We start from the raw sequence: 13474 nt of genomic DNA on the forward strand, positions 1-13474 counted from the left end.
TCTGGTGAGACCCCACCTGGAGTACTGGAGCCCTCAGCTCTGGAGCCCTCAGCACAAGAAAGACATGGACCTGTCGGAGCGGGTCCAGAGGAGGGCCACAAAAATGATCAGAGAGATGGAACGCCTCCCATATGAGGACAGGCTGAGAGAGCTGGGGTTGTTCAGCCTGGAGAAGACAAGGCTCTGGGGAGACCTTATTGCGGCCTTTCAATACTTAAAGGGGGCTTAATAAGAAAGATGGGGACAGACTTTTTAGCAGGACCTGTTGCAACAGGACAAGGGGTAATGGATTTAAACTGAAAGAGGGTAGATCCAGACTAGATATAAGGAAGAACTTTTTATAATGAGGGTGGTGAAACACTGGAGCAGGCTGCCCAGAGAGGTGGTAGATGTCCCATCCCTGGAAACATTCAAGGTCAGGTTGGACAGGGCTCTAAGCAACCTGATCTAGTTGAAGATGTCCCTGCTTAATGCAGGGTTGGACTAGATAACCTTTAAAGGTCTTTTCCAACCCAAACTATTCTATGATTCTATGATTCTACCTGGAAGCTTGTTCATATCCTTTGTAACAGAATAAGAACCACACAGGTTTAGGTCCTTGACCATTAAAGTCTGTGCATGGGAGGAGAGAAGGCAGCAACATTTTACTGACCATTCCCCTTTGGAAGGAAAGGTGGCATCATGTCCACATTTCAGTTTCTTTGATGGTTTGGTGTGTTGGGACAGTGACATAGTCTGAATCTAGTAGGGGCCAGGATGGTAAAGAGGAAATAGTGAATTGTGTCTCACAACCACAGTGCTTCCTGACTCACCCATTGCTCAGGGCCATGTCTAAATTCAGAGTATGGCCCCGATATATTGCCACTTATGAAATAAGGGGACATCTGTAGGGTGCCAAAATTTCAAAATTTTGTATTCCAGTTTAATTCCTGCAAACCTCAAAATTCTTGGGCATTGGATTCTGGCCTACGTCTTGTTCACCGACAGATGATATAACAGCAATGGACTGCGATCGCTTTGTGACCACACCTTCATAAGAAGCTACTAAGTCAGACATTGCTGAGAGGAAATGACATGCAACTTATGAAATTTGTTTATACACTAAATACAAGCACGGAAGTGATTTCAGCTTTGTTATTGTTGATAATACTCAAGGAGAGGATACAGACATAAAAAAAAAATCTAAATTCTTGTTTAATTAAAACCAGCCATTGAGGCTATCTCTACATGCCATCTCTCAGTTTGCAATGGAACCTGGACAAAATGCTCAGGTGAAGCAGAAAAATTACTAACATAATTATTAGCAGCAGCTCTATATCATAAAACTAGGATGAAGAGATCCCACTGACGAAAGGAAGTATATGGATATACAGGCAAAATTGTGGAATTCAAGTCAATATCTATTTCAGGCTCAGTTTCAATACTCTCAAAATACTGTCTTGCAGAGATAGATTGGAAGTGTTTCATTTTCAGTAAATATTCTCTGGTTTCCTTGAGTTTTTTAATAGCAGACCTACTTTTTTTCCATGTGGCAAATTTTCTGCTTGCCTACCTCCCCAACCACTTATTTGTTATTATCTAGCCATTATCCAGCAAAGACTGGCCCGTATAATGATGTAAAGGGCTTGTGTCTTTTTCTGTTCAGTTATTGTTCCTCGAGTCCCAGAACCTGCCTGTATGAATTTATCTCCCGATCCCATTCAAATGGAAAAACCCAGCAACTTCTTCCATGTTTCAATACGTCCAAGATGTTAAAACCCCATCCTGCTTCTTTGGCACAGGCAGGTCAGAGGGGAGAGTTTAGAAACAGTATGAGTGAAGAGGAGGTGGGAAAGAGGACAGCTACAGATCCTTCTATAAATTTAGGAAGTGAAATCATAATATGTGTATGTTTAGTTAGTTCAAGCTTCCTTTGACCTAATTTGCAGTTGTTTATAAAGTTAATGACAATTGTTTATATGACTATGTTAAGTATCCTTCCACTTCTTCTTTCCATAAGTCAAAACTGCCAAACAGAACTGGCATGACATTTCTGGATGGAATTTCAACCATATAAAAATAAGAAATGGCAAAATTCCCAGCTACAATTTTGACAAATCTGCTAAAAAGCCTGGCACTTGGGCTAGATCCCACAGGATAATACGAATTACACTGTCAGAGGACAAACAGTTCTGTGGTGGAGGAATATTAGCCTGGATGTTGGCAGGCTTTCCGTGGAATGCTCTGTTCTACTGCAGGGGTCTTCCTGGGAAAGCACCCACTCTTGTCCCTGAGTCTGGTGATTAAGGCACTCGCCAGTGATATGGGATGTATGAGTCTGAGTGCCGATAAACTGAGGGAAGAAATGAGCAGTATTCCTGAATCCGTCCTGGCTGCTTTGCTGCTGTATAAGCTGGCAAGAGTCACTGCTGCCGGTCTGTGCAGTCTCCAACCCAGCTGGAGGGCAACAGCGACTTCGGGGCACAGAGGGGAGCAGCCTCCCAGGGCAGGTGGGAAGACCAGCATCTTGTTGGGATTACCTATGGGGCCAAGGCATGAAACAGGCACCCAACCTACTCAGCCTTGTCAAGAATTAAGTGTTTCTGGGCACCCCTGAAGCAGAACTCGTAAACCAGTAGACATATACCTAAGGCAAAAGTGCCATGTGAGGTCACCTCTTCAGTTCAGTTCACTCCATCTAAATAAGAGCTGTGTTTTTGCCAATAAATCTTCACCGTGCCCACTGACAAGGTAATTTCCAAGCACGCTGATTAAAGCCACAACACAGTTCCTGTTTGCATCCTGTAATGCCTAAACCCAGGACTGAGTACCCATATTAGTTTGAACCCTAAAAGCTGCTGATGTCTTTGGGGTCAGCACAAGACGGCAAGTCCTCTCTTGGATCTGCATGAAGGAAAAAGCACACTTGCTCACACATCTCAGAACGGTGCAGGCTGCCTCAGCTGTGAATTTTCCTTGTGCTGCCAAATGTATTCACAAGGCAAGACCCAGCTCTCCCCCCCAGCACTCACCAGCCACTCCATAAATGTCAGCTCGAGCACGCAGGCAACAGGCTCTGGAATGGGAAGCCAACAGCTCCGAAGGAGCTGTAACATGCCTATCAGCAGCCATGCAGAAGTCAGTGAGAAATAATAGCTTCTTAAACATTAAAAAGGGCTTGCTAAGATGTTTGCCAACTGGTTGTGCTGCATCTCACCGCTCTGACTGCTTCGCCCCAGATCCCCTGGGCACAGCAAGCAAGGTGTTTACAAAACATTTAGCTGAAAGCAAAGAGGATAAGTGTCATATGCTAACAGCTGCTGTTAGGTGCAGAGATATAAGCACAATATTTAAAATGGCCCTGCTTTGTGTCTGAATTTCTTTGCAGAAATGCAGACACCATACTCTGCAAATGCAGTTGGGGTGCTGTTCAATGACCAACAGAGATAATCTTTTACCGTGCTGCTGCCAAAAGGAGAGGTCCTATCATCCCAGCCTCATGCCTGGCTGCCTCCCTGCATCTCCATTCCCATCTGTGATATCCCACACCTCCTTCATGCTGGCTCGGGTGCTCTTCTCACCCCTTCGGGAGCCAGTGCAGTTGCTAACCTGAGCAGAAAACTATTGTTGGTGGGTTTGAGGTTATTTTTCTGGGCTGCTTTCCCATAGCTTTAGCCTTCTGAAGCAGTTCATGGAGGGCACACTTGGTATCAGAAGGGCACAGGGAAACAGCAGGAGTGCTGGCCAGGGTGGGAGGAGCAGGAGCACCCCGTTACAGCAGCAGTAAGCTATTGGCAAAGCCGCCCTCGTTCCACTGCAGCCTTAGACATAAACATCTGTGCCACTTAACTCAGCGCTTCAGGGACCTGGGCTCTGACCTGGGTCATGCATGCACTGTGACCCTACCCAGACGGGCAACTCCAGTTTCCTTTGGAAGGAGGCCATGCCTTTTCCTCAGGCCACCTCGCAGACTGCAGAGCTCAGCTGCTGTGGTACTAGGGTTGTTTTTTTGAAGTTTCCAATATGTTTGTTCTCACTGGAAAAGTGGTTTCTTGTCCTTATTTTTCTCATGTTCAAAAAAGAAATAGATTATTTTTAGCTCATATTTCTCCTTTTGAACTTGCATTTGGGCACTAGGTCAACACAGGAGAATTCTGCTTCAAAAGATGATGTCTCAGAAATGAGGGAACAGAGTAACCGTGGTTCTGCAACCCCTGCATAAAGTGCAATGCACCACATTCAGAAAAGGACATAGGAACAGAAAGTAGGACTTCTGGCAAATTGGGGAACTTGGAATCTACAGCTCAAATCCTCATCATCTTCCATCTGACTTTGGAAACAGAAAGTCTCAAAGTTCCTTGAATACTGTGTTCAGTTTTGGGCCCCTCACTACAAGAAGGACATTGAGGTGCTGGAGCGTGTCCAGAGAAGGGCAACGAAGCTGGGGAAGGGCCTGGAGCACAAGTCTTATGAGGAGCAGCTGAGGGAACTGGGGCTGTTTAGCCTGGAGAAGAGGAGGCTGAGGGGAGACCTGATTCCGCTCTACAACTACCTGAAAGGAGGTTGTAGCGAGGTGGGGGTCGGTCTCTTCTCCCAAGTAACAAGCGATAGGACAAGAGGAAATGGTCTCAAGTTGCACCAAGGGAGGTTTAGGCTGGACATTAGGAAAAACTTCTTTACTGAAAGAGTGGTCAGGCCTTGGAACAGGCTGCCCAGGGAAGTGGTAGAGTCGCCATCCCTGGAGGTATTTAAAAGACGTGTAGATGAGGCGCTTAGGGGCATGGTTTAGTGCACATGGTGGTGTTGGGTTAATGGTTGGACTTGATGATCTTAGAGGTCTTTTCCAACCTTAATGATTCTATGATTCTATGATTCTATGATTCTATTCCTCCGAAGACCCCCACACCCCCAAGGTGCCTGTAGTTCTCTAGGTCAATTTCTGCCATTTCTCCTTTAGTTGTGAAAATGCCCTTGGCTGATAGGCTATGCAGACCAGGATATATGATCTGGGGTGCTCTACTGAGACCTTTACGTTGTGGTGTGGGGGTTGCCTGGGGCGAGTATGGGAGAACAAGGGGATGCAGCCATAAATCTGTGATTACATGGGCCAGGTAGCAGCACAGGCGATGGTTCTGTAACCGTGCTGGGATACCAGGTTCAAGAGAAGAGATAAATGAGTCATTTGTATAATCAGCTATGTCACTAAAATTATCAGGGACAAGATGGGCTAAGGAAATGGTTCATCGCTGACATGCTGAGGTCTGCCTGGGTGCCACACTGAGAAAACTGAGGGGCAGTTTCTGGAGGTGTCTTATCACGTGCTACAAGGAATTATAGATTGTTGTCCCTCACAAAGAGCCAGGTCCCTTAGCACCTCTGAAAAATGAGGTGATTTTTATCCAGGTGACAGATTATAGATTTAGATACTTGTAGGTTTAAAATACTGGTCCGGTTTAGGAATGAAGAAAAAAAACACTGTCCAATAATATGATTGCGAAATCAGGGGTTTTCAGGCAAGGTAAACTGTCATGTGTTAGCTTGCTTCTAAAACCAAATTTGTTTTCTGTGTTTCTGTGGGAAATCAGAGGATGTTATAAACTGAGTCATGCAGTTATTGACTTTAGCAAGCACACAACTGATATAAATAGAGAAACACTGGTGAGCCCTGGACAGAAGAAGAGATTGAGAGGTCTTCTAGCAGGGGCTGATAGGACAGGGAGGCAAAGATGAAGACAAAGATCCGTCCTTTCCTTGCTTTACTATATATTGCATGTTCTTGTGCTTTCCCAGTGGTTCCAGAAAAGGAAAAAGAAGATATGCAATTTGCTAAGGTAAGGACTACAGACAGAACTTAAGAAATAATTTCTTGAGAAACTGAATGTAGTGATGTATTAGTGATGTAAAATATTTTATTAACAACTCTCTGCATTTAAAAATAAACATTTATGTTCAAAACTGTTGCTTTTTCTTCCCCATCAGAAATATCTGGAAAATTTTTATGATTTTAAAGAAGAGAAAAATTCTCTCTTTAAATCAAAGGACCTCAATCTCATGGCTGACAAAATCCGAGAAATGCAGTCATTCTTTGGGTTAGAGGTGACTGGGGAGCTAAATCATAAGACACTGGACGTGATGAAGCAGCCTAGATGCGGAATACCAGACATCCGTTCATACAGCACCTTCCCACAGAGCCCCAGATGGAAGAAAGAAGATGTGACATATCGGTAACATATATTAAAGCGTGTTTCTCTGTACACCACTGGGAAGCTTTGTGAATGCTAGGCAGAAGTAATGCCAACATTTTCTTTACTATTTATTCCTGTATTTCTCCATATAAAAGCCCCATTCAAGATGAAAGGTTAATTAAAAAGTTAATTAACAGCCTACTAAATAATACACAAAGTGGGTAGAAGGGATACAACTGAGGGTATATATGTTAGGATTTCTGAAAGATGTGAAAGAAAACTGTGAAAACTTCCTCTGTTATGTAAGCAAATAATTTGAAAATAAACAACACAAGACACATAAATAATAATAACCACTGATTAAAATATTTGACCTTGATACTATGTGCCCCAGCCACATGTGATCTGGTTGCTTTTAATTCCTTTCTCCTTATTTCACAGGATTTTGAACTACACTCCAGACATGCTACAAGCTGATGTAGAGGAAGCAATTGCAAAAGCCTTCCAGCTCTGGAGCAGTGTCACCCCTTTGAGATTCACCAGGATGTACAGTGGTCAAGCAGATATAATGATCTCCTTCGCAGCTGGATGTAAGGGGACTCCTTTGCCTGGGAATGATAAGTATTTGTCGCTTTTTCTTACAGAGACAATGAAAAGCATCACTTTTTTTCCCCTTTTTTTAGTTCATGGTGACTTCTATTCCTTTGATGGTCCAGGAGGAACTCTGGCTCATGCCTACCCCCCCAGCAGTGGGATAGGAGGAGATGCCCACTTTGACGAAGATGAAAACTGGACCAAATTTACTACCAATAATGGTAGGTAATCTTAAATATTGCGTTGCCGGTTTTTTATTAGACAGTGTTGTCTTGAAGACACAGTAAAGTCACAGATCCCATGGCACTAGTTCCAGTATTTACTGAAATGTAAAATGTCAGTGTAATTTAGTAAAATGATTCTGCATATTTTGACCTGGGCTGCAGTCATGACAGTCTCCTCAGGTTAATGCACAGACTGCAATTACAGCTCAGTGAAGGAAATGAGATTATCATGAAACAGCAATATTGGGTAATCATGACATTGTAAGGCAAGGAATTTTCACCCTCAGTTGTAATATTGAGCCCTCACTTCTTTTTTTTTTTTTTTTTCTGATTTCAAGTGATGCAAATCTTTAACTTCTGCAAAGGAAAAAGAAATCTTGAGTTTGTTGGTAAATATAATTAAATATAACAGTGAAGTGTTCTGGTTTCCAGCAATGTCTTGGGATGATGTTATGTGTTACTGGTCTTTGTGAAGTAGTTACCAGGTGAATTCCATGTCATTTATGATTCCCAAAATCTGACCAGATGACTAAAATGCTCTCACCCAGTTTTCAGTTGTTATTAACATTAAAGAAACTTTGATTCTTTGTTGGCAGGAAAATTTCTGCAACATGAGCAAAAACTGTACCCACATTGGTTTCCCTGCGAGAAATACATGTTTACAATTCGAAACTCATTTCTTCTCCAGGATGCCAAAGAACCTCTTACTTGCGACATAGTTAGGTTTTGCTGTTTTATTAAGACCACGAGTGATATATCATGCATGAGAGGACAGCACCTGTATCCCACTGTCACACAAGAAAATTTATTTAATGTTTGTTATTTGTGCTGCATTTTTTTTAGGATACAACTTATTTCTCGTTGCTGCTCATGAGTTGGGCCACTCACTAGGTCTTGGTCATTCCAACGTCTTTGGTGCTTTGATGTATCCTATATATATGGCCAGGGATACGAGGGACTACAGGCTTCCTCAGGATGATATTGATGGCATTCAGGCACTCTATGGTAAGCAAGAAGCATCATTTTTTGATGGATGATGGATAAGCATTTATAATGAATTTTACCTAACAGCTAAAATGTACTGAACTTTCTACTGCAAGAAGGATACTGAGGTTTAATTTCCTGATATTATTTTTGGGCAAATCTCTTGGTTTCTTTGTGGCTAAGAGTCTACATCTGCAAAATGGAATCTGTGGGCTGTATCCCTGCCAGTAAGTTAAAAGGTCCAAGAGCCTTTCTTCAACGATACCAGAGGAACAGCCCATGTCTGTAGTATTAAACTCTCTTATCGTCCACAAAAGGGTGGTCACATGCACAACTGCCTTTTGGAAATGGTGTTTGCTTTGCATTAACTCCTGAGCATACACAGTTTGAGAGACCAACAGTTTGTCAAAGCAAAACAATGCCGGAGACCATTTTAACAGTCAGCAGTGCAGACAGCCAAGTTAAACTGCCCAGGAACTTTCCCTGGCATTAATCTTTAGTTGAGTTTTAACCTTAAGAAACTTATGCATTTGGCTCCACATGTACATTCTGGAGCTCTGCAACATGAAACACACTAATTCACCTTCTAATTCTACACTTACTTACCTATTTCCCAAAGGAGCCCCCAGGAAATCTCCTGCACTTCCAACAAAAGCTTTTCCCCCACAAGAACCAACTGAAATGACACCTGCGGAAGCACCAACTGAAATCTCACCCCGGGAAGAACCAACAGAAATGACACCCTCCAAAACCCCCACAAGACCAGAGGACTGTGACCCTCATTTGACTTTTGATGCTATCACCACTCTCCGTGGGGAAATACTGTTCTTCAAAGGCAGGTAAGTGTTTTCATTTCTAGCAACACTTTTTTGTGAGACTCACAAAGGCAAAACATAAAGTTCAGTTCAAGGAATTTATCTTCCCTTGGTTATAAAGGAAGATATTTCTTTCTGAAAATATTAAGGTAACTTTGCAAAATTTTACTAGCCCAGCTGGGCTGGGTGAGTAACATGGTTTACTGACAGGTGAGTAAAATGTTTTAAGCCATCATACTTCATCACCCATGTCTGCTAAAATTGTGCAAGGCTGAATAATCCCAGTGTCACTCCTCAGCCTGCAGCTGCTTCACATGCAGCACTGTCCTCATCCCACCATCCCGCCTGTGGGTCAGAGAGCTGTGGAAAATGTCACTAGTAACTTTTGGTGGCACTCTGATCTAGGAGTCTGCGCTGGACCACTGCCCAGTACTGCCTGTAGGGAGCCCCTGCTGTTACAGGTGTCCACTTTTTGGGCAGGCTCTGACATGGGCACTGTAGCGGGTTGTTGGCTGGGCACATCCACCCTGGTGAGGGAGAACAGCGTATCAGTCCCAAGGTTTCACCCACTTCTTGGGTTGGTAATTGTGTTTTGATTGAACAAGTTTCCTTTGATGATGTGGGTCTGATTTCTGTTCTAAAACACATGATGAAGAATTGTAGCTTAAAAACTTAATAATTTTTAGGGAAGAGGAGGAAGGAGCAGTTCCTCCTTAAATTGGGTTTTAACATGTTTCTCAAGAATGTTTAATGAACATTTGTAACAAAACTGAAATTAAGAATGCAGCTGTACCTACCTGCATGGGACATGGTGAAGAGAAAGCTTCAATTGTCAGCACTACCACAGACATCACATGTTGTCTTGGGCAAGCCATCAGGGTGCCAGTGGCGAGGTCTACAAAGCCACCAGTCCTAGCTGCCCCTGCTTGAGATGAGAGGTTGAACAAGATGACCTCCAGAGGTCCCGCCCAACCTCAACCGTTCTGTGACCTCAGAGCAACCAGTAGTAAAGGGCAAATGTCTACGAGAGAGCAGGGCAAGGTGAAGCACTGCATCCCAAAAGGGGTAATATCTCTGCCTCATAGGGAGAACTGGCTCCAGCACCTAGGCAGTAGGATTTAAAGTACATTTCTGGGCTAGTGATCTCCTAGTGAAATACAGACAATGAAACACTGCTGTTTTCATTTCTATCATCAGCTACGTCTGGCGCAAAAGTCCATATTTCTCAGGCATTGAGCACGATACCATCTCCTCGTTCTGGCCATCACTGGCAGCTGGCTTTGATGCTGCTTATGAGGTTGACAAGAAGGATCGAGTGATATTTTTTAAAGGTATTTCTCTTATATTTCCATCAGTCCTTTTTATGAATGAATAAAGTTATAGTAGTACTGATAATGTTATGTAATAATAATGGAAGTAATATTATACTAATATTGATAGAAGATATTCTTAATATTTAAATACCTTTTCATTTTGAAAATGCTGTTACTGTCATTAACTGATGCTACTTCACAACAGCCCTGTACAATATGATATTATTCCTCTTTTGTCAGTGAGAGAGAAGATCACGGCTGAGACAAAATTGATTGCCTATGTTAAGTTATTTAAATACATTTTTGAAGATGCCAAACACACCTAGAAAACATGTTGAGTTTTAACTATTTGAGTATATAACACTCTAACAACTATAAAAAGTGGAAGATCCAACAGCTCTGAAATATTGAAACTTTTGTGTGCCCTAGATGGTCATGTTCTCAGCTGGACATCTGTGTTATTTGGTGGCATTTACTACACAGAAAGCTCTGGGGCTTTGATAAAAAGGACCTCAGCCTCTTCAGGAATCCTTACTAACTTTTTCTGGTTTTTCTGCAGATGACCAGTACTGGGCTGTCAGTGGGTACAGTATAGAGCCTGGCTTCCCCAAGCCTATTCAGAACCTGGGCTTCCCCACCAGTGTTGGCAAAATTGATGCAGCTGTTCATGACCAAAATATCAAGAAAACCTATTTCTTTGCAGGCAACAAGTACTGGAGGTAAGGCTCATTCCTCTTTTGTACTGCAGGTAATCAAAATAGCTTTTAAAGTGTCAAGTTATATTAGTATTTGTACAGTAAGTTCATGGCCTCTTGTTGTCAGCGTTCTCAGCCAGTATAAAGCTGAAACTCAGAGGCAATTACTCATGTCTTTACATAGAACAAAGTCTGTAACACCTGAGGTAAACACAACAGCCATTTACTCTTACCAGTCTGTGATTAACAGACAAATGAGCTTTGTTTATTCGTTAGGAAGCAGTATTACATGAACTTAGGATAAAAAGATAATGTGAGTAGACTTGGTCATCATGTCATGTATTCATTCAGTAGCTATTAAGGGCTAGAAATGCTCTCTGAAATTTATAAATGACAAATCTATCAAGAAAGTTATGGAAGGAGATGAAAATGTTTACTTTTTAAGAAACAATTCAGCTAAGCAGTAATGTTAGCCCTCATCATTAATCTGTAATATTATCTTGAAAGAGTAGTATTACACCAGAAGTTTACATTCCACTCCTGGGGTCACTTCATAGGTTGGATGCTGTAAAATTAAAATATTCAGTTTGAATAATTGTTTAAGTTTATTACTCAGTATAATCCCCATCCAGCCTTATTATCAGTCTCAGGGAATGGAAGTGAGCTTTTTAGTCTGGTGTTCTGAAAAGATCCTTGCATAGACCACTAAAGATGTAAATATTCACACAGCCAGGACTTATATAGTTCTATGAGATCACAGATGCTCACAGTTAGTGGATTTTCAGCTTATTAGGCTTGTTTAGTGAAAATTCCACCTGGTTTCAATACTGAACATTACATGCTTGTTTCTTGTTTTCATGCAATTTCTTTATTTAGTTTCAATGAAAATACCCAATCAATGGAAAGGGGATATCCAAGAAAAATAGCAGCTGACTTTCAAGGAATTGGCCACACAGTTGATGCTGCCCTTCAGAAAAATGGTAAATAAATTAAAATGTAATTAAAAAACAAACAAAAGACCACCAACCAAAACCAAAAAAGTATATGTTTCAAAAACATATATATATATGAAATATTTGTTTTAACTTTTTTTTTTAAATCACCGAAGAAAATAGCAAGTGTGTATCAATAGGTATACAAAAAGGAAATATTAATTTGCCAATATTTTGTCCTTCCAATTCTAGGATATTTCTACTTTTTCCACGGTTCAAACCAGTATGAGGTTGACATCAAGAACAAGAAACTCATCCGTATAATGAAGAGCAACAGCTGGTTTAATTGCTAAAAATATTAAGTGATGTTGCAGGGCTGTATTTGTACCAGAAACGTTTCTTCATGTTCCTTGGTTATAAACAATATCATCTAGCTGTTACTGTGCATCTGAGTCTGAAATGATAATAATAATTCTAATTTAAAACCTTAAAAATGTAAAACTTAATGTACAGTTTTAATTTATTTTGTTTTCCAACTATTTATTAATTGAGGTTTTTTTGAGTAATAAAGTATTTTGCTCAAGTATAGCAGCGTTCTTGTGTTGTGGTTCAGTCTGCTGGAGACAAGGCATCTGATATAACCGCACACAAGCCTGAACGGCGCCAGGACCCCACCGCCATTTTTAGCAGGGCTCAGTGTCCGTAGGGGGGAAGTTAAAGAGAAGCAGAAGTAGGTGGGCAGTTTTGACAGTCAATAAGAAATGACCTGGGGGACAGAGGCGGGAAACAAAGACACTCAGGAACACCGCAGGGGAGGCGGAAGAGGTAGGAGGAGATCCTATGTGATGGTGTGGGAAGGGTTGTGGAGAGACTGGTGGCTGTGGCCTCACTTGCCATGACCCCATGACATGGGGACAGCGGGGTCAGGGCAGGAATGGGTACATGTGCTTGCTGGTAGATGGGGAACATGGCAGTGGGCTGAGAGAACTCATGCTACAGTGCCACTGTGGGTGGTTTTGGTGGGCAGAGTCGTTGGTACAGCAGGACATGAGCAACTGGAGAGAAGGGTAGGTGTCCAGTTTGGGCATGGAGGCAGCACGCAGGCAGGGTGGGAAGTGATAGAGATATGGTCACAGGGTCCCAGGGAGTCAGGGGATTACCCCTGCTGAGCTGTGACCACGTGCCATGGGAATGGAGTCAGGGCTGATAGTCCAGCTCACAATGCTGGACAAGAAACCACTGACAAGAACCACTTCCCAGAGCAAACAAGACAAAGTGATAAGAAAAAAACCCAGGATTTTCATGTAATTACCAGAGATGAATCCTCCAGAGGAAGAGTGGTGAGACACAGACAAAAGCACACGCGCTTCCTCCGTCCACCTTGTTTGGGTCCCCCTCACAGGGCAATAGTGCAGTGACTTTAACACCCCTCAGGCTGTAAGAAAGCTGGGTTGAAGTCCATCCTCTCCTTGAAGGGATTTGATCCCATCTCTCACAACACTGCTCTGATGATGTGATTGTACAAGGAAGTTGACTCCTCCTTGCTATTCCTCTTTCTCTAGCAGAATTGGCAAAGGCTGCAAGAGGGGATGGGAATGGCTGATGAGGACAGTCTTCCAGTTACCACAGCTCAAACCCTGTTAGGCAGAGGTGAGATTTGCTCCCAGTCTTCTGCACAGGGCAGATCCCTCAGACATCTGGTCAAAACATCTACTAACATCTGTCTCCTGAAGGGCATAGGGGTCCAGGAAGG

The 13474-nt window shown here is 42.5% G+C and overlaps 1 protein-coding gene across 1 annotated transcript; it reads left to right on the top strand.

Moving 5' to 3' along the window:
• The first annotated feature begins 5705 nt into the window (after nucleotides 1-5705).
• LOC104070480 (stromelysin-1-like) lies at nucleotides 5706-12311 on the top strand. The gene is made up of 10 exons (XM_009575975.1): nucleotides 5706-5810; nucleotides 5959-6203; nucleotides 6606-6754; nucleotides 6848-6979; nucleotides 7826-7987; nucleotides 8586-8805; nucleotides 9979-10112; nucleotides 10654-10813; nucleotides 11666-11769; nucleotides 11974-12311. The coding sequence occupies exons 1-10, from the start codon at nucleotides 5706-5708 to the stop codon at nucleotides 12072-12074; spliced, it is 1512 nt and encodes a 503-aa protein (XP_009574270.1). The 3' UTR covers nucleotides 12075-12311.
• The last annotated feature ends 1163 nt before the right edge of the window (nucleotides 12312-13474 follow it).

This window comes from Fulmarus glacialis, unplaced genomic scaffold, assembly GCF_000690835.1.
Source record: "Fulmarus glacialis isolate BGI_N327 unplaced genomic scaffold, ASM69083v1 scaffold51154, whole genome shotgun sequence".
In the NCBI taxonomy this organism is placed as follows: domain Eukaryota; kingdom Metazoa; phylum Chordata; class Aves; order Procellariiformes; family Procellariidae; genus Fulmarus; species Fulmarus glacialis.